At 35.7% G+C, this 22,721-nt stretch overlaps 1 protein-coding gene across 3 annotated transcripts in view; it reads left to right on the top strand.

Moving 5' to 3' along the window:
• The window catches only part of GABRG3 (gamma-aminobutyric acid type A receptor subunit gamma3), a 721,003-nt gene that overhangs the window by 615,642 nt on the left and 82,640 nt on the right, over positions 1–22,721 (top strand). For all 3 annotated transcript variants that reach the window (XM_025918918.2, XM_086711327.1, XM_025918919.2), the window contains exon 6: positions 18,147–18,284. In XM_025918918.2, the coding sequence (XP_025774703.1) occupies positions 18,147–18,284 (138 nt within the window). The remainder of the gene's footprint in view (positions 1–18,146; positions 18,285–22,721) is intronic.

Raw genomic sequence — 22,721 nt, 5'->3', positions numbered from 1 at the left:
TTTTTTTAAGATAAACTTATACTTGACATAACTTTCTGGATCTTGTGTTTTATAAAGTGCTGTGGGCATACTTCCAATTCAGTGCATATTTTACTACCTCCTTCTTTTCAATGGCCACATTGTAATCAAGAATATGGATGGAGCATCATTTCTTCCACCATTCAAGGTGCTGAAAAATAGCATATCACAATAAACATTTGTAGTGTGTCTGTTTTGTTTGAATTTCTACTACTATTATTATTTGTTTGCTGGAACTGAATTTCTGTCACATAAACTCACAAGTCAAAATTTATGACATTTACTACTTTAAAAAATAGTACCACATTTCATTCCATGATTTTGTATTAGTTAATAATGTGTAAATGACCTTTTTTTTACCACCTTTGTCAGCATTGCCTATTTTAGTAAGTTGTTTTTTTAAAATATATATTGCCTATCTCATGAGAAAGGTGAATCTTAATTGTTGCTTTTTTTTTCTGACTCTTAATGAATCAGGTCATTTTCTTCCATGTTTACTGGCCACTTGCTGCTCCCACAGCCATCTCGCCCTCATTCTGTCCCCTCACTGGTTTATCCTTGTCAAACACTTCCCTGGTTTTTCTGAACCATATCATGCTTGCCCTTTCTCATAACCTTAATGCTGGCTGCACCCTCAAGGTTTCTCCAGCACCTTCCTCACCTCTTTTCTGATTATCTCACATCCCAAGCTTCCTTGTCACTCTCAGTCTCTCTCCACACCTACCTCTATCTGCTTATTGTCTTATACCTGAGAGAACAGAAGCCTAAGAAAGCAGGTAGGTTGGCTCACTCCTTACTGTTTCTGAAGCACTGAGAGTAGTGTCAGGTACCCAGTAAAATGGAAACAAAGAGTAGAACCAACCAATCAGCCAAAGCCCTGAGTTTGGAAGAAAACTAAATAAAAGGGACACAACACAACAAAATCAATGTAGAACAATGAAACAAAGATATCTAAAATTATGAAAGAATACAGAAATGATAATTAATGGTACTTAATATTAAATGATACTTAGTGGTAATATATTGTGGATTCTACTGTAAGTAATGCACTTAACAATCATGAATAAAACTTAATACATCAAAAAAAAGAAAGAAAGAAAACACTAAAGGACCAACAACTGAAGAAAAATAAATGATTCATAAAAAGCTACTATTTTTTAAAGTATGAAAAAGAAACCAGACACAAAGGTGAACATACAAATTCTTCTTATCTTAAGAACAAAAGCAGAGGAAATTAATCAGTGGTATCAGTGGCAAGATGTTGGTTACAATTCCAATAGAGAAGCAATTAATAAAGGTGATGGGGCACCTGGGTGGCTCAGTCAGATGAGCATCTGACTCTTGATTTGGGCTCAGGTCATGATCTCATGGTCATGGGATTGAGCCTCACATTGGGCTCCATGCTCAGCATTGATTCTCTCTCTCTCTATCCCTCTGCCTCTCTCTCTCTCTCTCACTCTCTCAAATTAAAAAGAAAAAAAAAGAGGTAATATAGGGAAGCCCTGGGGACCTGCTATGTTCTATATCATAAAAGCATAGTCAATCAGGTTACAAGGCAGAGTATGGGTTATTGCTGGAATAGGACTATGAGGTAGCTAATGTGGTGGGAAAAAGATTTTAGTTCCTTGGGATGAAGTAGTCTTGGGGGCTGCCAGAAATTTTGGGTATCTGCAATATTCTGTCTCCTGACTAGAACACTGGATAGATGGGCACATTAAGTTTTGTAAATCCATCAAGATGGGTATTTTTGAAATGTGTTTTTTTCTGTATATTTAGTTTACTTCAAGGAAAAGTTATTTTAAGACCTTATATGTATATATGGTATTAGAGATGAATTCTAGCAAACTTTTAAAAAATGCTTATTATTCTAATTAAAATTGCAACATTGGAATCATATGTTTTATTCCAATGTTACTTCTGCCATCACACAATGTAGAGGGTTTTCAAGTAACCTTTGTGTTAAAATGTAAAACCCATGATGCATCACAATCTAACATTCCACTAAAGATAAAAAGATTCAAAATAATATACTGACAGGCTAATTTAGCAATTTATTTTAAAATTGAGCAATACAACTGATTAGAACTTATTTCAGAAATGTGATGGTGCTACATTGGAATATCTGTTACAAGAATTTATTAACTGAATATATTAAAACCTTAAAAGACTGATTCAGTAGCATATTTCAATAAAAACACTAAGCATGCATTAGAGGGAGAAATAGTAGGTGACAAACATAAAGCAAGCATCAGGGATATTATCATTGTTTCAGTGAATTATACAAAGGAAATAAAAATAAGCATCATGAATACTAGAAAAGTCAATATCATTATTTCCAGGTGAAATGATCATATAACTTGAAAAAATAATGCATGCAACTGAAATGATTACAATTAATATAAGTACTGATATGAGCTCAATCCAAAATAAATACATAATGTTTAAGAGGTCTAATTCGCATTATTAACATCTATGTAAAAGTAGAAATGATAAATACCTTTACATTGGACAAAAAATTAGAAAGCAAAAGCAAACATATATCATAGGAACATTTTTTAACATTAATAGCACAAGACATATATGAGAAAAGTAATGAAAATTCTATTGAAGAACCTAAAATCAATCCTTCAAGAGAGGCATATGTTCCCGAAAAGAAAGATTTCCTATTGCAAAGATGTCTTCCATGATTAATTTGATAATTAAGATATTTCAAACAGAATTCAAATGATGTGGATTTTTCTGTATAATAGTCGTGTTAACTGCTGTTACAACTGGAGAGAGGATCTTAACTTTAACAGTAATCCAGGGGAAGATTACTGTGAAAATGATAAGCTTCAACTGCTTGACCCTTCATTTGCACACACTCTTTCCAAATCTCCAGGAGGGCTTCTAGGAAGATATGTAAAAATAAAGATATTTGAGCCATACTATGTGACCATGCTTGCCTCTTTCCACATTGTCTCCCAAGCAGTTTGGAGGAGGCAGTGGGCAGAGTGGCACACTGAGGATGTAGCAGGGAAGGTTGATTGGGGTCATAAGTGTCTGCACTTCACACCTGTGCACAGGGCTTGAGCCATGTTCCTGAGTACTTCTCTCTGGGATTGTGAGGGATGGCTTTGCACTTTAGAAACTCTTCAGGAAAATGAGGTAAAAAAGAGTAATATGTCCTCTGCTGCTCATGAAAAGCTAGGTGTTTACTACATCATTCAACAAATTTCCGTATTCTGCCCCCCTCCTAGGGAGTGGGCTCAATTTTGACATCACCAAATCCACAAGCCCCTTCTCATAACTACAACTTGAAATTTGTTGCATCTTTATTAAAATTTTTTTAACTTTTTTTTTTTTATTTTAGAGAGGAGGCAGAGGCAGAGAGAAGGAGAGAGAGAGAGAGAGAGAGAGAAAGAATCTTAAACACAGTCCACGCTCAGCATGGAGCCTGACGTGGGACTCCATCCCACAACTGTGAAATCATGGCCTGAGCCGAAGTCAAGAGTTGGACATTCAGCCAACTGAGACACCCAGGCACCCCATGTTGCATCTTTATTCAAATCACTCACATGCAGCCTGCTGTCAGTGTAAAAGGGGCTAATTTCACTCATGCATTGGTGCTCCCAAACAACTGTTGGAGGTATGAGCACTCAGTATTTATGGCACTCCCAAGATTTTTTTTTAAATGACCCCTTTATTGAGTTATATTTCATATACTACAAAATTCACCAATGTAAAGTATACATTTCAGCAGTGCTTGGTGTATTCGTAGAACTGCACAACTATTATCACCACCTAACTTAAAATATTTTCATCACCCCAAATGAAACTCTGCACCAATTAGGCAGTCACTCCATTCTCCTCCTGCCAGCCCTAGGCAACCATTAATGTATTTTCTGTCTTTCTAGTTTGCCCATTGTGGCCACTTCACATAAATACAATCATACAATATGTGGTTTTGTTTTTATATTAATCAGTTGGTACATATTGGGTTGTTTCCACTTTGTGGTTATTATGACTATTGCTGCTATGAACACTAGCATCCAGGTTTTGGTGTGAACATTCCAAACCTTGAAGCATATACCTTGGGCATATACCTTGAAGTGGCATATATGGTTGACATTTTGAGGAAATGCTAAACTGTTTTCCATAGAAATTGCACTATTTTACATTCCTACCAACAGTGTTTGAGGGTCCCAATTTTTCTGCATCCTCTTAAACCTTGCTTTTTTCTCTTTTTTAATTGTATCCACCATTGTGCATGTGAAGCAGTATCTCATGTTAGTTTTGATTTTCATTTTCCTAATGACTAATGATATTGCGCATCTTTTCGTGTGCTTTTTGGTCACACTCATATCTTCCTTGAAAGAAAATCTATTCAAAACCATTGCCTGTTTTTTTTTAATTAGACTATTTGTCTTTTTAATGTTGAGATGTAAAAGTTCTTATATATTCTGGACACAAGTCCCTCATCAGATGCATTATTTGCAAATATTTTCTCCCATTCTGTGCTAGTAGGCTTTTAAATTTTTATTTTTATTTTAAAAAAAATTTTAAGATATTAAAATTGTACAACACAGCTAATAATTTAAAATTTATGAATGAGTAATTCTTTGTAAGTAGCTACATTTTTATAACTAGTGAGTAGGTGAAACTTTGGAAGACTTTGGAATCTACATACACGCATACTCCCAGACATACAGTACATGGGTGCCTCCCAGACTGCACCAAGCAAGGGTGATAAGAAGATGTGGTCCCATTCACTTAGTGGGTGGGATGCCAACCTCATATGGCCACACTAGCTCCTACACACCTCAACTGGACCCATTTTTCTTCCATTTGGTGGGAGTAAGGATCAATGACACTCTTCTGAGAATCATTAAAGAGAATAAGATATGATTACACCCAGGCCAGTGTTTTCACCTTTTTTAAAAGCTATGAAACCCTCAAAGTAATACAAAATATAAACATAAGCCCAAGGGTCTTTGGTTGACTATTAACTCCTCATAGACTGACTGCTGTCTACCAAGGGAAACACAATTTGAAAACATTTACCTTGTACCAACTGATGCCCTAAAGCTCAACATGCATCCCATGGACAAACTGTGTTTATTTTTTTAAAAAAGAAGAAAAAAAGAGTTAGTTGTAAACATTTAGAAACCAGGAGATTTTCTTTTTCAAAATTAAATATTTCTGCTTTTTTTTTAATGGCCAAAATATTTTGTGACTCTGGGCAGTTTCACAAAGTGGGCACTGCTCTGGATAGGGCTGTGCTGCAGGTCTCTGTACCCCCTCATCCCAATTCACCTCATGGCCTCCCTCATTTGTCCTTCCTGCTCCTGAAAGCACTGAACTTGCAAATTCACCTCTAGATGGATCTTTCCAACCTTTCACACCAAGCCCCCCTGTAAAATACATTTCCATTCCAGATTCAGGACACATACACATATTGAAAATAACACAAAATAATATTTCTGGGGACTATATAAGATGCCATATTATATGCTTTCTATTCTACTATATTTCATTAAAAAATCCTGGATATTATTTTGAAATCCAAAAACACGGTCTTAGATTACTGCATCATATTAAAAGAGATAAGGCCACCAAGAGATTGAGTGGCTTGTCTGCTGTCTATAAACAAGGTAAACAATGTGTTTAGACCAAGTACTAACTTACAAGCTTCAATTCAAGGACACTTATTTAATAATTAATAGCCACTGAATGCTGCTGGACTACACTGAGTTGAGAAATCTCTGAATGAAGAATTTTGAGGAAGAATCTGTCATTATGTTTAAACATAGAGTTTTGTGATCTGGCAGCAAACCATAGTAATGCTACAATATCCAGCAGCCCCTACAATATCCAGTAACCACTAATATATCCAATAGCTCTTATAATATTGCTTAATCTCTGTGGCCTCCTACCCTGACAGTAATAAATTTGTCATTGCCTGAAGTTGCTCCCAAGTTCTGCAGCATTTTGTGGCATTTTCATTGAGAAAATAATATTTTTCCTAGCATCAGGAAAATTATAGTTATACTTGGGCACATCAACAACCATAGACAAAAAATTTATCACAATTGCCAAAATGGAATTTATGTTTTCTTTCATAGAAACAAAAATAAATTTAAAAGCAGCTTCTTACTGCATCTTTTAAATCAGTCCTCTTTTCCCTCTAAACCTTTCTCAAAGTAGATCAAATCTAACAGACATGGAGCTACCACTTAACTCTCTTTGTTCAAAGCAAATATAACTTTTCCTTAGACAAAAGGCTGTGCAGAGTGTAATTCTTATCTAAGGCTTTGCCTCTTGACCCATTTTAACCTAAGCTGAAGCAAAGGAAGAAGAGGGACCCAGAGGGGTGTGCAAGAGAGGATCCTCCAAGATCAAACATGTTGACAGTTGTCATAGCTACTAATCATTGAACCCTCCCCCCAACCCTCCCTCCTTTAGCCACCTAGGACTGGAACCCATAAGGGAGAGCCTTTGCACAACCCAGGGAGGGAAAAACTTTTCAATGCAGTATTTTGAATGAGTTTTATTTTTGGCACTAAAATAAAAACTAAAATCGACATTAATTTTGTAATTACCATGGCCTGGAACACTGCTGAGCACTTTATGTAATCTCTTAGGGCTGCTATTATAAAATTCTGTAAAATGGATGGCTTCAACAGCGAACATGTATTTCTCACAGTTCTGGAGGCTGGAAGTCCAAGATCAAAATGCTGTGAAATTCAGTGTCTACTGAGGGCCCTCTTCCTGATCTGCAGATCTGCCTACTGTGTCCCTATGTGTGGAAAAGAGAGATGTCTTTCTTGTGCGTCTTCTTATAAAGACACTAATCCCATGAAGAGAGCTTAAGCTTCATCATCTAGTTACCTTCCAAAGGTCCCACCTCCAGATCCCAATACATTGGGGATTAGAGCTTCAACATATAAATTTGGTGGGGTGCAAGAGACATTTTTTAATAGGGAAAAAGAGTACAGTGAAACCCCATGTGCTAGTTACCCAACATCAACATTTTGCTCTTTTGGTTTAAGGTATCTGTCTCATATTTTTTAAAGAATACCTTAAGTAAATGTTAGCCAACATACGGATTCTCCAATAAACACTTCCTCTAATAGATATGCACCTCTGCTAATCCAGTGTCATTATCACAGAGTTAATAGTGATTCTTTAATATATAACACTCAATCCATGGCCAGTTTCTCCAGGTGTCTTTATTACAGTCATTTCAAATCAGTATCAGTTAAGGTCTACACATTGCATTTGATTGATATTTCTCTCAAGTTTATTTTAGTCAGTACAAGCTTCCTTTATTTATTTGGGCATAAGTGAAGCCATCTTGCCTGCCAACTTCCACACATCCTAGATTTAGCTGGTTATATTTTCATTGTGTCATATATTCCCCACATTTCTTACAACTGGTAGCTCTAGACCTTTAGTGAGCTTTTAGGTTCAACTCTTCTGAAGAGCACTTCATAGGCCGTCCTGTGTAATTCTGATTACATCATGGCAGAAGGAACATGTCTGCTTGACCTTCTTTAGTGATGCTGAGACAGACTCCCAGATCCATCAGAGGCTACGGAGGAGTATATTTTAATTATGCCATTTTTTTCCTGCATTTGTTAGCTGTGGTTTGTCTGTAAAAATGAACTTTCCCTAATTGGTATTTATTTAGCTCAAATTCAGTCCTTTGAAAGCACCTGGAAAAATTCATATTGCCATTTATTTATTAATTTTCAGTACAATTTATTGGTGCCCAGCAGCTGCTTGTCCTTTCTCCTATTTGGAGTGAAGTTTGGCATTTTTATCAACTTATGGTCCATTTTTAACGTTAACTAGTTAGTCATAGATTTTACTATTGGATTTTTGGCCTAATTTTTTCTCATTTTTATATGTCATTCTTTATTAGTATAATAAATCCTTTTTATGTGATATATTAACCATATTTTCTCAAGTTGTTATTTGTCATGTTTACTTTCCTTAAAGCATAGTTTTTGTTATGTTAAATCATTTTTTTCATGTTGCCAATTTTATAAATACATTTTTAATTGCTCTTGGATTTTGAGTCATTGTTAGGAAATTTTTTATTAATCCAAAGTTGTAAAGGAATTCATTCATATCTCTATTCTAGCATTTTTGTGGGGTTTTTTAGATCTTTGATCCTCTTGGAATTTAAGGAGGATGGTATAAAGTGCATCTAAATTTATACTTTTCTCATATGGCTTCCACAGATCATAAACTCCTACTTCCTCCTATTAATTTAAGTTGTTGTCTTTATCATATACTAATTCCAGGAGAATCTCAACTATCTTGTTCCCTTGGTCTGTTATATGCTAAAGAAAAATTGAGTTTGGTGTAGTCTTTGTAACATTTTATAAATATTAATTTTTAATATTTAATAATATTTAATAATCTAAGAAAAACTGGTTCCCTTCATTGCATTTCTCCTGGTATTTTTTTTTAATTTTTTAAAGTTTATTTTATTATTTTTGAGACAGACACAGAGCGTGACCAGGGGAGGGGCAGAGTGAGAGGGAAACACAGAATCTGAAACAGGCTCCAGGCTCTGATTTTCAGCACAGAGCCCAATGCGGGACTCAAACCCACAAACTGTGAGATCATGACCTGAGCCAAAGTCGGACACTTAACCGACTGAGCTACCCAGGCACCCATGGGTAAGGTAATTCCTATTATTCTAAGTAATATTGATAGATTACCAACTTGTCTGGAAACAGAAAAGAAAGAAAAAAAAAGCTAATGATTTTCTTGAGATTACTTCAAATGAACATATTTAACTTGGGTAAATCAACACCTTTATGTTTTTGAGTCCCCCTAGGCAGGAATATGGCGTGTCTTTTATTTATTCAGTTTACTTTTGGCTCAGTAGTAACTTATGGACTGCTTCTTATAGAATTTGTGAGTTTTTGTTAAGTTATACTTAGCTATTTATATTTAAAAAATTATTTATGGTAGTTTATCCATTGATTCTTCTGTGTCTTCTAGATGCAAAACCATATTTTTCTTTCTAATTTGTATGCTTCTTATTTTATTTATTTATTTTTCTAGAACTATTTTGGTTAATGTATCCAATATAATGACAAGTGATAGTGAAGATAATGGACATTTACTTGTTTTAAAAAGAAAAGGAAAGTCTCTAGTGTTTTCTTTGTAATTAAGTTATTGGTTTCTAGTAACACACACACAGTATACATATATACATATATCTGTATATACTAATGTATATATACTTATACAGGTATATATGAAATATCATTTAAGCTCTCCTTTATTGAATATTTTTAACACAAATGTATGCTACATTTTATCAAATGTCTTTGCCTTCTATGAAGATGAACATCAGATGGATTATGCTCACGAATTTCCACTCTTTCCTTCCTATTAATCTCATTAGGTCATAATGTGTTTAATATGCTGATTGAGACTGTTTACTAACAATTCATTTGAGGTTTTGCATCAATATTTGTAAGTGAGATTTGCTTTTCTTGTGCATCCATTATCAGGCTGCATATCATTATTATACTTACTATATAAAAATAATTAGGATGTTTTCCTTCATTTTCTACTCTCTGGACTGGTTTGAGTAGTGCCGACAGTATCTGATTGTTAAAGGTGTGGTAGGACTCCCTGTATGTCCACCTGTCTGATGCTTTCTCACACAAGCACTCTTTCTACAATCTTCCATTTTTCTCCTATGGTAACTAAATTGTTTTGGAGGAAATTTTGACACTACAGAAAAGGAGAAAAATACTCATATTTTTGAAAATTAGAACTTGTAGGGTGAAACTTTTTAGAGGAAAATGCTATCAAATTGTGAAATATTGTTGTTTGTTAAGTTTGTGCTAGAAGGAACTATAACCTTCATGACAAACCTGACCAGCCACTGAAGTTATAAATGTCTGGTCCATGAATCATTGATATTTTTGTTTCATATGTGAACTATTCAATATAATAAGGTGATTAAAAAGATTTTTAAAATCAAAATCCTACTTTTATATACTTCAATATAAAGGAAGATAAAGGAAATAATTTTATGTTTTCACCATGAACAGATAAAGCAAGTCAAGTGAGAAACAAATGAGATTGTTCACATTTGGTTTCCTGAGGAATATATGGTTATGGTTAGAATTTTTATTTCTGTAAGATATTATAGTAACTATGATACTCAAACTTATAATGTAAGTATTAGGCTAGATCTCATGATGCATGTGAAGGAAGATGGTTAAAAACAAAATATCTTTGTTTTAATGAAACAACAAAGCAACAATTAACAGAAAAAGCATGTCAAGATTAAAATCTGTCTTCTTTGTCTTACTTAGCTTTTTCTTAATATTGTTTTCTAGCTTCAAAAATTAGAAAATACTTTGTTTTATGGGATCCAAACAGAGGGTCTCCCTCCTGGGAGCCAGGGACTGAGACTGGAGAGCAGGCATATTCACTATGGTCATGGCTTTTAATGTAAGATTCAGTAGTATCACTACAACATGGGGCCAGCTGGACAGATTGATTGGCAGGATTAGTAATTAACTTTGTTGATATGAAAATTTTATTTTCGTAACCATAAGGCATGTTTCTCTTTTAAAAATTTCTATCAAGTAGTATTAGTTAATATATATGCACAGAAGTAAGACACACACACACAAACATGTACATATACATGTACACACACACAGAACTGACATTCAAGTAGAAAGATCCTGCTCAAAATAATTTCAGAATAATTAATAAAAATGTAATAATAAAACTATAAAATAATTATAATTAAATTTTGGAAATAGTTATCTGAACATTTTTTTAAGGAAGGATTACTTAAGCCTCAATAAAAAGGTAAATATAGAAATGATGGATGAGGGGTGCCTGGGTGGCTCAGTCAGTTAAGCATCTGACTCTTGAATTCTGCTCAGGTCATGATCTCACAGTTTGTGGTTTTGAACCCTGTGTCTGGCTCTATGCTGATGGCATAGAGCCTGCTTGGAAGTCTCTCTCTCTCTCTCTCTCTCTCTCTCTCTCCATCTCTCTCTCTCTCTCTCTCTGCCTCTCTCTTCTTCTCTCAAAAATAATTTTTAAAAAAGAAATGATTGATGAATTTGCTAATATAAAGTTGTTGAGGTTCAGTATGTCACACATAACAAAAATACCAAGAAGGAGGAAACAAATGGGAATGGAAGGACTTCTCTAAATGATTCAAAATATCCAAAAAGAAAAGTTTCTATGCCCCTCTCAGGACTTTGGACCCCTACAAGTAAGGTCCCATGGCTCTTGGAATATTGACTGGCACATAATTACAGTTATATGTGACAGCAATATTGTGATGATTGTGATGCTGATGATGGTCATGGTGGTGGTGGTGCCAATATTGGCAAAGGTGATGTGATGAAGATAATGATGACCATGACCATGATTGTGATGATACTGATGATGATGATGTGTAGGAAGAGGAGGCATAGAAAAGAATTCAGTGGCTAAGTAAGACACTGGAATTTTTCTTCCACTTTACCTTCTCTATAAAATCCCAACTACCATTGTTATTTCAAGTGATTGCATACATCTTCAGAAGACTATGGTTAATTTAAATGTAAATATGTTTTATAGAAAATGTTACATATAAATTTATCAACACATTAATATTGATTATTTGTCAAAGGGAGGATACAACAGGACACCTTCTGAATTAGAAATAAGAATGAAAGTTGTAAAAGAAGTCAGGTAGAATGGAGTTGAAAGAAGTCTATACAAGAAGTTGTATAGACCTAGGTTTGTTTTGCAGCTTGATCAAAGGTGATCTGTGTGGCACTGGGTAAGTTATTTAATATTTACAATGTTCAGATAAGTCCAGAACAGGATTAAGATTAAATGGAAAATATAGGTAGAAATCCTATTGAGCCTACTGGTGTACAATGAATAAAATCCATCATTTGTTGCTTTATTATTGTTATAATAATTATGGCATGGAAGATTAACTTTGGAATGGTGGAGTAAGCATCTCAGTGACCTCTTCCCCATAAAATCAGTGAAAATACTAGCAAAGCAACTAAAATTTCAAAACAGCATAAATAACTAAAGTCACAAATTGTCTATCCAAGAGAAACTTTTGAATCTCAGAAATAATAGAGCCTATGCATGTAAGCTTTGGGTTATCCCCTTTCTCTCTGCCTTCTTGAAGGCTCATTGGCATGGTAGTTATGAAAGATGTGCAGGCTCACAATGAGTGGACAAGATAGACCTCTTTGGGTACTCAGTTAAGAATTTTATCCCAAAAGCAAAGTCAATCTTTTGTCAAAACTAGCAGTATTCTAGCAAAATGAAAAATTTCATTCCCTAGGTGTTGTGGCCATTTGATTTGACTCAGAGCTCAGCTCAGCTTTAAAAAAAATCAATTTAAGATTCAGTATCACTAAAGCATCATAGAAAAAAATTGGAAATCTTCTGACAATGTTATATCTGCCTAAGTTTGTGATATTAATTAGTGCAAACTGAAGACCAGGCCAAAAAAAAAAATTAAAGCAAGACCTGTACTACAAGGAACTTTGAAGAGCTCCAGCAAGTTCCTGAAGATCTATAAGAATGTTGTGTATCTGTGCAGGGCTGTGTGCATGCCCAGGAAACACCTAGGAATGGAGAAGGCCCTGTCACTAACCTCTGGCTTTGAGGAACTCTGTAAGCAGAAAATTAAAGCTAAGGCTGTCCTGTAAACTGTTTAAAGTTTAACGTTATGCCTTCACACACAGATCTTCTTAGCAGAATTAGGAAGAAATACAGGCAAGACATTTAAGGAAACTTTCTCACTGATCACTGGATGACCACTAAATTATAATAAACCAAAAGTGAAGTTTAGGAGAGACCAGGCTTAAAAACAAAAACAAGAGCATAAAATCAACAACAAAAATTTAGAGAACTCAGTGGCTACACAGTGTGGAGAATACAGATTTACAAATTAGTTTAGAAGAGTCACTAAGGAAATTAACAAGAAGAAAAACAAGCATGAAACCAAAAAACCCAGGAACGGCAACCACCCCTTAAGTGAAAAGAGGATTCTGATACTGGAATTGTTATAATACATTATCTAAAATGTCCAGTTTCCAATGAAAAATTACAAAACCTGCAAAGAAATAGGAAAGCATACCAATACACAGGAATAAAAGCTGTCAATAGAAATAATCTTTGATGAATCCCAGATGTTGGATGTAATAGACACAAACTTTAAGTCAGCTCTTCTACATGCATTCAAGGAACTAAAGTAAACTATGTCCGATGAATTAAGGGCAAGGAGAGTATGATAATTAAGTCTCACTAAATAAAGAATATCTGTAAAATGGTTGAAACTATTAAAAAGAAACCAATTCCAGTTCTGGAGTTGTATAGTACAATGACTGAAAGAAAAAATTCACTAGCCAGCTACAAATTACAGATTTGAGGAGTCAGAAGAAAATAGCAGCAGACTTGAAGATAAGCCAGTAAAGATTATCTAGTAAGAGGAACAAAATGACTGAGTTGAGAAAAGTGTATAGAAACTCATACATCCATTGGCACATCATGATAATTACCAATAAACATTTAATGAAAGTCTCAGAGGAGAAGAGCAGAGAAATAGGACCAAAATTATTTGAAAAGCTAGCAACCTAAAGAAGCTCAACAGATTATAAAAAACTCAAAGAGATACATACCTATCCACATCAGAGTCAAACTGACAATTTCTCAATAGAAACCAAGGAGGCCAGAAGATGATTAGAAAACTTCCTTCAAAATGTTGAAGGTAAAAGACTGCCAACCAATAATTCTAGAACTAGCAAAACTCTTCTTCAAAAATGCAGGAGAATCAAAAGATAATCCACAGAATACTAAAAAATATTTGTAAAACATATGCCTAATAAAAGACTTGACCCAAAATATATAGATAACTCTTAAGACTCAACAATATGAAGACAAATAACCCAATTTAAAAATGAGCAAAAAATCTAAATACCTCACCAAAGAAGACATATATATATGGCCAATAAAATAATGACTAGCTGTTCAATATCATCAGTCATTAGGGAAGTGAAAATTAAACAGCCATGTACACTTCACACCCACTGTGATTATTATAATTAGAAAGACAGATATTGGCAAATTGTGGAAAGGCTATGGAGAAGTTGGAGCCACATATATTGCTGGTAGGATTTTAAGGTATTGCCTTGAAAAACAGTTTGGCAGTTTCCCCAAAACATTAAATATAGGGGCACTTGGGTGTCTTGGTTGGTTAAACATCTAACTCTTGATTTCAGCTCAGGTCATGATCTCATGATTCAATGGAGCCCAACTTTAGGCTCTGTGCTAACATTGAGGAGCCTACTTGGGATTCTTTCTCTCTCTCTCTCTCTCTCTCTCTCTCTCTCTCTCCCTCCCCTGTTCTCTGTTCATGTTCATGGTATCTCTCTCTCTCTCTCTCTCTCTCTCTCTCGAAATAAATAAATAAACTTAAAAAAATTTAGTGTTTATTCATCTTTGAAAGAGAGAGAGAGACAGAGAGATTGCAAGCAAGGGAGGAACAGAGAGGGAGACACAGAATCTGAAGCAGGCTTCAGCCTCTGAGCTGTCAGCACAGAGGCTGAACTGTTAGCACAGAGCCCAATGTGGGGCCCAATGTGGTCTCAAGCTCACAAACTGTGAGAACATGACCTGAACCAAAGTCGGACACTTAACTGACTGAGCCACCCAGGCACCCCAATAAATACACTTAAAAAAATGTTAAATATAGTTACTCTATGACTCAACAATTCCACTCCTATTCATAAACCCAAAGTAAGTTGAAAACAAACAGCACAAAATCTCATACATAGGTGTTTATAACTCTTGAATAATTAGGTGGGTAATACTGCCATTTGCTTAGGTAGAAAAATGGAAAAGAAGCAAGTTTAGGTTAAGGGAAGGGAAACTTGTCTTTGGAAGAAGTTAAACATGTAGTGCTTTTAGATATCTTATGAGAAGCAGGGAGCTGGATATCTGATTCTTGAGATGTAGAAAAATGTCAAGACTAAGGCATTGACATAGGAGTCATCAGCTTAAATATGGTACTTAACATAATGGAGCAGAAAAATATTACCTAGAGAGAATAGGTTCTCCAAAAGTAAAAAAAAAAAAAAAAAGGAAGAAGTCCAGGCCAAACCCTGAGGCACTCCAACTTTCAGACATCAAAGAGGAGAAACCAGCAAAGGAGTCAGAAAAGGAACATCCAGTGAAGTGGATGAAATAACATAAGGCAAGGGAATATAGTTTCAAGAAGAAGGAGTTAATTCTATTGAACGTTGCTGAGATCAAGTAAGTTACAGAAGGAGAACCTGGACACTGGATTTGGCAATATGTTGACCAGTCACAGGAGAGTATCAGATGTGGAGTAATGGAATGTAGTGAAGAGTGAACAGGAGGTGATTTATCAGAGATAATGATGATAAGCAAATCTTTCAAGAAGGTTTGCCTTGAAGACAAGCAGAGAAATAGGACAATAGCAAAATTTTTATTTTGGTTACTGTACACCATGCTGAGGCTTCCTAGTGACCAAAATGCTTTAAGTACCCCTCACCTTGACTAAACTTCACTCAGCCTTTTTCCTGATAGGCTCCTAACCTCCCTTCTTTGACAGCATTTACTTTAAAAGAAAAAAATTGTGGGGCACCTGGGTGGCTCAGTTGGTTGGTTGATTTCACGGTCTGTGAGTTCCAGCCCTGCGTCGAGCTCTGTGTTGACAGCTCAGAGCCTGGAGCCTGTTTCTGATTCTGTGTCTCCCTCTCTCTCTGCACCTCCCCCACTCATGCTGTGTGTCTCTCTCTCTGTCAAAAATAAATAAACATTTGAAAATATTTTTAACAAAAAAAGAAAAAATTGTAGTTATAAGTTCTTTCTCTGACCCTTTGAGATGTAAGTCTTTTTAAAGGGATCTTGTTAGTTTCATAATAGAAATTGTCTTTCTCAAGGATCTGGGAGCCATCTCTTTAAAATATATTCAAGAAAGATAGTATCCCAATCTCCTAGTTTCTGTAGGAAGGTAATAGCCTAACTTCGGCAGGGCTTTGCCCCAAGTTGCATAACTACCTCTCATCATAAAGATATGGAAGTTTATTAGCACACACTGGTGGTCTATGACCTCTTCATAACATTCTCTAATTGCTTTTCACTTGCTCACCCTAACTTTAAAAAACCCTATTGTTCTTTATTTTGATGGAGCTTCATTCTCCTATTACAATAGTCTTGAATAAATTATTTGTTTAAAAAATGTCAAATGTTCATAACAGCATTATTCATAAGATTGTAGAAGTGGATTCAAGCAAACTGCCTATCGATTGACAAATGGATAAGCAAAATATGGTATATTCATGTGGTAGGATATTATTGGGTGATAAATAAGGGTGAAAACCTGACAGGGACTACAATATGAGTGAACCTTGAACACATTACACTACCTGAAGGAAGTCAGTTTAAAAGATAACATGTTGTATGATTTCATTTATATGAAATGTCCAAAACAGGCAAATCTATAGACAGAAAATACATTAGTGGATGCCAAGGACTGGATGAGACAAGTGATGTTAGTGATGTGTGCAAGGGGAATGGGAAGTGACTGCTAGTGGATCTGAGGTTTCATTTCGTGGTGATGAAAATATTCTAAAATTACATTATGAAAATAGTTCCACCACTCTGAGAATATACTAAAAACCACTGAACTGTACATGTTTTATGTATGCAAATTGCACCTCAATAAAGCTGTTTAATAAAACAAGTTAAAAAGAAATAATTATAGCATAAAGTCCTTTATGGCAGTCTGATAGGAAGATAAAGCAAGCAGGACAGTGGCTAATGGCCAAGTAAAATGTTTGTTTAGTTCATAGAAATGTCTGGAGCTGAGTCTTAGTGCCTTGATATCAACATTGTCAAGTTAAAGGAGAGCAATTATCCCAGAAATGGTGACAATAATTTCACAGAACAATGCACAATCAGAAAGAAGGGGGCATACCTGTGATCTATTTTAGTCTTTTAATGAGGGACCCAAGTTAACAATGATGGGGAGAAGGGAAAATACCAAGAATGCATACTGTCTTTAAGGGTTTTGCAAACTGATCTTTGCAATGTTTAATTAGAAATTTTCAATCACTTTATTAATATGTTTGTATTAGTATGTGTGCACCAGTATGGTGCTTTTTATATTCAGGATGCTAGTGCATACATTTCCTACTGCCACAGACAGTCATGCCAGCAGTGTCTATGTGAATCAGTGAAGGGCTAATAATACCAATGCTGTCATGTGTTGGGCAACAACATGGGATATAGGCCTGCTCTTAGGTGATGCATGCCCTATGGGAAAACCTTGTTATATAGCCTGGAAACAGGACAGTACTCCAAAAACTAAGTGTTGTCCAAGTGCTGTTCAGAAGTGGGATCCAGGAGTTGAGAAGCAATAATTGGGGCAAACTCTTGCTTGGACCAGGGACCCCACAGGGCCCTGGTAACAGCACCTGTTCATGACACCTGGCTTTGAGCAGGTTGCCACACTAGGCTGAAGGCAGCAGAAACACACTAGCATCTTGTTTCCTGGAGAATTTAATAAGGTGAGCATTGGTCTCTAATAAAAGTCAAAGCAGGACTGAGAGTCAGTTGACCTCTGGAATCCTGGCATGATTGCCTTATTAAATTTGTTTTTCCTGAGATCTCAATGGACTAAGTTTTGGGGAAAGAGAAGGTGATGTAGGTCAGATAGTTAGATCTCAGAGTCTGGAAACTAGTGACACTCTGACTAGAATCTTCCCTCTTTGAAAGCTGACCACAGCTTATGGTGACTAAAAGGGGCTCTCCAAGCTTAAAGAAACAAAGACAGTAGCCCCATTATATGCTGGGTCCACACAGATGATGACCAGCCTTCTGGCTGAGAACATCTTGCTGATCATGAAGATCTGCAGCAGGAACTCTCTGAGTTTAATGGCCTTTACCCATTAATTTTTGAGTTTTAGTGCCTTTGAGTAAATTTTTGAGAACAAATATGACCTAAAATTTTAACTTCTATCAAATGATCAGAATTATAATTTTGACTATAATGTTTTATAAGCCTATATCTTCAAGGGTAAACATTTGTTCTATATTTTCAGATGGCTACCCCAAAGAAGAAATGATTTACAGATGGAGAAAAAATTCAGTTGAGGCAGCTGATCAGAAATCCTGGCGGCTTTATCAGTTTGACTTTATGGGCCTCAGAAACACTACAGAAATTGTAACAACATCTGCAGGTAGGACTTAATTTAAGGAAGTATAACTTTCAAAAAAAAAAAAGACTGACTTTTCTTCCCTCATTCCTAAGGCTACATATAATCAGACTCTTAATGTAGAATTCCATCATGCATATGCTTTAACTACTTATATTAGGGCAATCATATACCTCAGTGATATTTGAGGAAAAATAACCGATTCAAAAGTGAAAATATTTTTCAAAGTTTTAATTGGTATGGGAAAAGGATGATTAGAATGGTCTTTTTTAATCAAAATTTTTAATTAAGTCTGTATTTGCATCATGTCCAGAAGCTTAACTAGGATTCCAACTATTGACCATATTTATATAAACTGATTTTAGTAATGATGGGAGTACAACTTTCCACATACATAATAAAATATTATTGATAATCTCAACATGAAAGAAGCTGGTGTGAAATGCCCTTTGCATTTTAATTTCTAGTTTTTTTCCTATACTCTAAACTTTATTTTAAGCTTTGTATTTCTTTCCCAATATATTGAACAGAATAATAATCCACCAATTTGATTTCATTAAGTGACTCTTATATGCATATTAAGATGAAAAGAAGCGATTCATCTATTAATGTATTTGGATGTTTGGGGATTTTTGTTTTATAGGGGGTTTTGTTTGTTTGTTTTCAGTATTTACTTATGACTATGGCCTACGATTTTGCAATTGATTTACTTTTTCCAGGGTATGGGGTGCATATGGCTTTAAAGCCAGCTTTTCTACTGATCTTATTGTTAATGTGAATAGTTTATTGGCACTTAAAACTCCATAACAGTTTTTTCACTGATGATTAAGATTAAGATATAAACTTTGATAATTAGTGGTAAATACCTTTAAAGGATAGTCTGAATTCTTGATAGAATAGTAAAATATAGAACATTTCCACATTAAGAAAAGTCTGAAAATCCCTGATTAACAGAGAAAAGCAAAACTTCCCTACAGGTGTCATGGTGGTAAAGGTGAGAAATGGTGTCTGTGTTTAAATATTAAACAATGATAAAGTTAAAAGAATAAAAGATCATAATTTATTTAAATAAGCTGTGGAAGCAGCAAGAAGGGAAGTGTGTTGAGAGACTTTTTCCCAATTATGAGTCACCTACATTAAGAATGTAATTCTGCTCCTTGAAAAGTTGAAATGTACTAGCAGACATTTTGGGTATAAAGCAGCCCAAAGAAGGGTAACTAAATGAGAGAGTTGTCCTAGCATTTAAGTGCCAAATATCAATGCTGTTTTTCTTCTCTTGTTTTTCTCTGAAAGATGATGTTAAAGGATAGGAAATGCAAATCTCAGGGAAAGTAAATTCTGCTACATATTAAAGGGCTTAGGTCTGCAAAGAGTGCCTAACTTTGAAGTAAGTTAACCCTTAAGACCAGTTGGAGTGCTATCACATTACTGTGGGTTTAAACAAATATGGAAAACATTCACTGGCAGCAAGAAGATTTCAGTCTCACTAGAAAAACATGGTAGACATTAAAGGCTTATGAACAAACCAAGAATCTATACTCCAGCGTAACAAATAGACATTATATTAAACTAAATTCTATGCAATATTTAGGGCTGTCATTTATAAGAAATGACTGTTCCCCAGGAATTTTTTTTACTTGTTCCAGGAAGTCAATGAATGTATTGACATTGATAGATGGATGTTCTCTACCTGCTCTTCTCTGACTTCTGTTTTTATTTGAACTTCACATTATGTTGAATCTTATAAATCACCCCTTCCTTTAGAAACTAAGAACAAAATATATTCTAAATAAATTAATCTATATTAAAAAATTAAACCCACTCGCCTCTAATAAATCAGATGCTGTTTAATATGGGAGTGAGATGTAAATGATGGATTTTCATTCTTCATTTCTAAATGTCACGTGGGCCCAAGGTGGTTGCCACACTCCCATGCTTATTGTAGCAGCCCAGAATGCTCTATATCTTATTTCCCCAGTGGAAAATCCTGGGAAAATTACTATGATCACTTTTACACACTCTCTCAGCTCCCTTTTCCCCCTTTTCTTGCATACAATCCAACCCTAATGAAATCCAGGCCTCTACCCACTCCAAACCATACCCATGCAGCATTATGGAGGAAAAATAATAATAAATAAAAGCATGCTATTTTTCATCATTACTGTCTTTTGAAGTTGTTGGCCATGAATTTCAAGAGGGTTTTAAGGTTATCATATTACATTGTTCTCAGCGTTTCTCAATCTTTTATTCATTATCACTTCTCCTAAGGAGTCTTTTTATATATATTTTAACTACCTCCCTTAGAAATACCGATACTAATGATATGCTTGTATATATTTTCATGTATTATGGCCTTTTGGAGGACTACACAAGCAATATCAAAGATTGTCACCTCTCACCAAAAAGAATTTCACTCCCACAGGAGTAATATCACCTCCATTAAAATTTACGCTGGAGTCTATTTATTCTTCCACTTTCTTGAATGGTCAGTTCCTATTTTGCTCTTTGTCCCAACCTCATTCTTTACTTTCCACTAGTGATCTTGCTTTCCACTGTTCCTGGAATATTGAGGAATTCAGAGGATGTCCAACACCTTTGCCTACCTCTTGCAACCGCTCCCTCATAGTGTTGCAGATAAACTCCCATTGCTTACCTACATATGTACCAGGTCATCTTTCTTTTCTCCGATACAAGAGATTGCTCCAACACATCTCCTTCTCTCACACACTTTATTTTTTACTTTCTGCTGGATCATTACTACCATCTACTTAAAAACAAGCTTTTATTTAAGTAATCTTTTTTTAAAAAAATGGTTTCCGGTGTGCAAAACAATGACTGGTTTCCAGTCAGGTCTCCAGTGTGCAAGAAAATGACACACACAAACTGGGTAATTAAGAAGAAGATAATGAAGGGTAGAAACTATATACAATCTTGCTGGCAGGACTTATGACATATTTAAATAAGGCATTGTTGTAGGCAGAATAATGGCTCCCAAAGATGTCCATTTTCTAATCCCCAGAACCTGTGAATACATCATGTTACTTGACAAAGGAGACTTAAGGTGGCAGATGGAATTAAGGTTGGTGGTCCCCTGACCTTCAGACTGAGAGCTTATCCTGGATTATCTAGATGTGTTCAATATGAAAGAAGGAAGGATAAGAAGAGAGTCAGAAGACAATGTGACTGTGGAAGAAATTCAGAGAGGTACAATTTTGCTGGATTTGAAAATGGAGGAAGGGGCCATGAGCCAAGACAAGTGAGAGTTTCTAGAACCTGGAAAGAGCAAGGAAATGAATTCTAGAACCTTTAGAAGGGAACATGGCCCTTCTGACATCTTAATTTTAGCCAAGCAAGACATATATCAGACTTCTGACCTGAAGAACTATAACATAAAAATGTTTTGTTGTTTCAAGCCACTAAGTTTGTGGTCATCGATTACAACAGCAATAGGAAACTAATATAGACATATTGCAGTAATCTCTAGTTAGTGATATTGGGAAGCTATTACCAATTAGCTGAAGATGCAAGAAAGGGGAGTGGTTACTGGAATCTTGAGAAATAGTTGCAGTGAAAGGGCTGTATGGCAGCTAGTATCACTTTCAGCAGATAATCCAGCTGAACTGCAGCACTGAGGCAGGAAAGGATCCTAGGAATACTTGTCTTAACCTCCTTTACCTATTTTCTGTCCCTTCTCCCCAAGGGCTAGAAGCCAAAGCTCACGGAAATTATATGGTGTGGTCCAGGCAGAAGCTTCCTGGGCATAAAGCAGGTGGAATAGAGTATAAGGTAGATATGAAGGGGAATATCTAGAATATGATTCCTCCACAAGCTACTGTCCTATTTGTGCCTGTTGCAGCAAACTCTTCTAAAGAGTCCTGTAGTCTCACTGACCCAGTACCTTCATGCCTGTCTCTGGAGCCCACCCCAGCCAGACTTTCCTCTTCACTCTTCCACCAACACTATTCTCAGCAAGGTCATCAGGGACCTCTAAAATGCTAAGCCTCCTTCTCTCTGACTCCTCTTACCTCTTCCCTTAGTTCCCAGGACACACCTCTCTTAATTATTCTCCCCTTGATGTCTCTTCCTCCACATTTTGTGTTGGACCTCCATCTTCTCCACATTCTGTTTTTCTGGGAATGCCCAGGACTCTATTTTCTATCCATACTCACTCCTCCGAGTCTCATCCAGGTTTCTGTGGTGTGAACTCCAAAATTTACATCTCCAGCTCCAGATCAAATATCTCATAAATTCCAGCCTCCTGGACTGAACTACATGTTCAAGATCTCCCCTGGGATGTCTCAGAGACCAGTCCCACTTAGCATGTCCCAAACTGATGCACACACAGGCAATTCTAGCTATAGTTTTTCCCTACCAGGTGGTGACCTTTCATTTTCTCAGGCCTGAACTCCATCCTTTCATTTTCTCAGGCTTAAACTCCAGGATCATCCACTCTCCCTTTCT

Source organism: Puma concolor, chromosome B3 (assembly GCF_028749965.1).
Source record: "Puma concolor isolate L17-30 chromosome B3, mPumCon1.1.hap2, whole genome shotgun sequence".
Taxonomy (NCBI): domain Eukaryota; kingdom Metazoa; phylum Chordata; class Mammalia; order Carnivora; family Felidae; genus Puma; species Puma concolor.
The sequence above is the reverse complement of the archived record's forward strand: the minus strand, read 5'-3'. Positions and strand labels throughout refer to the sequence as shown.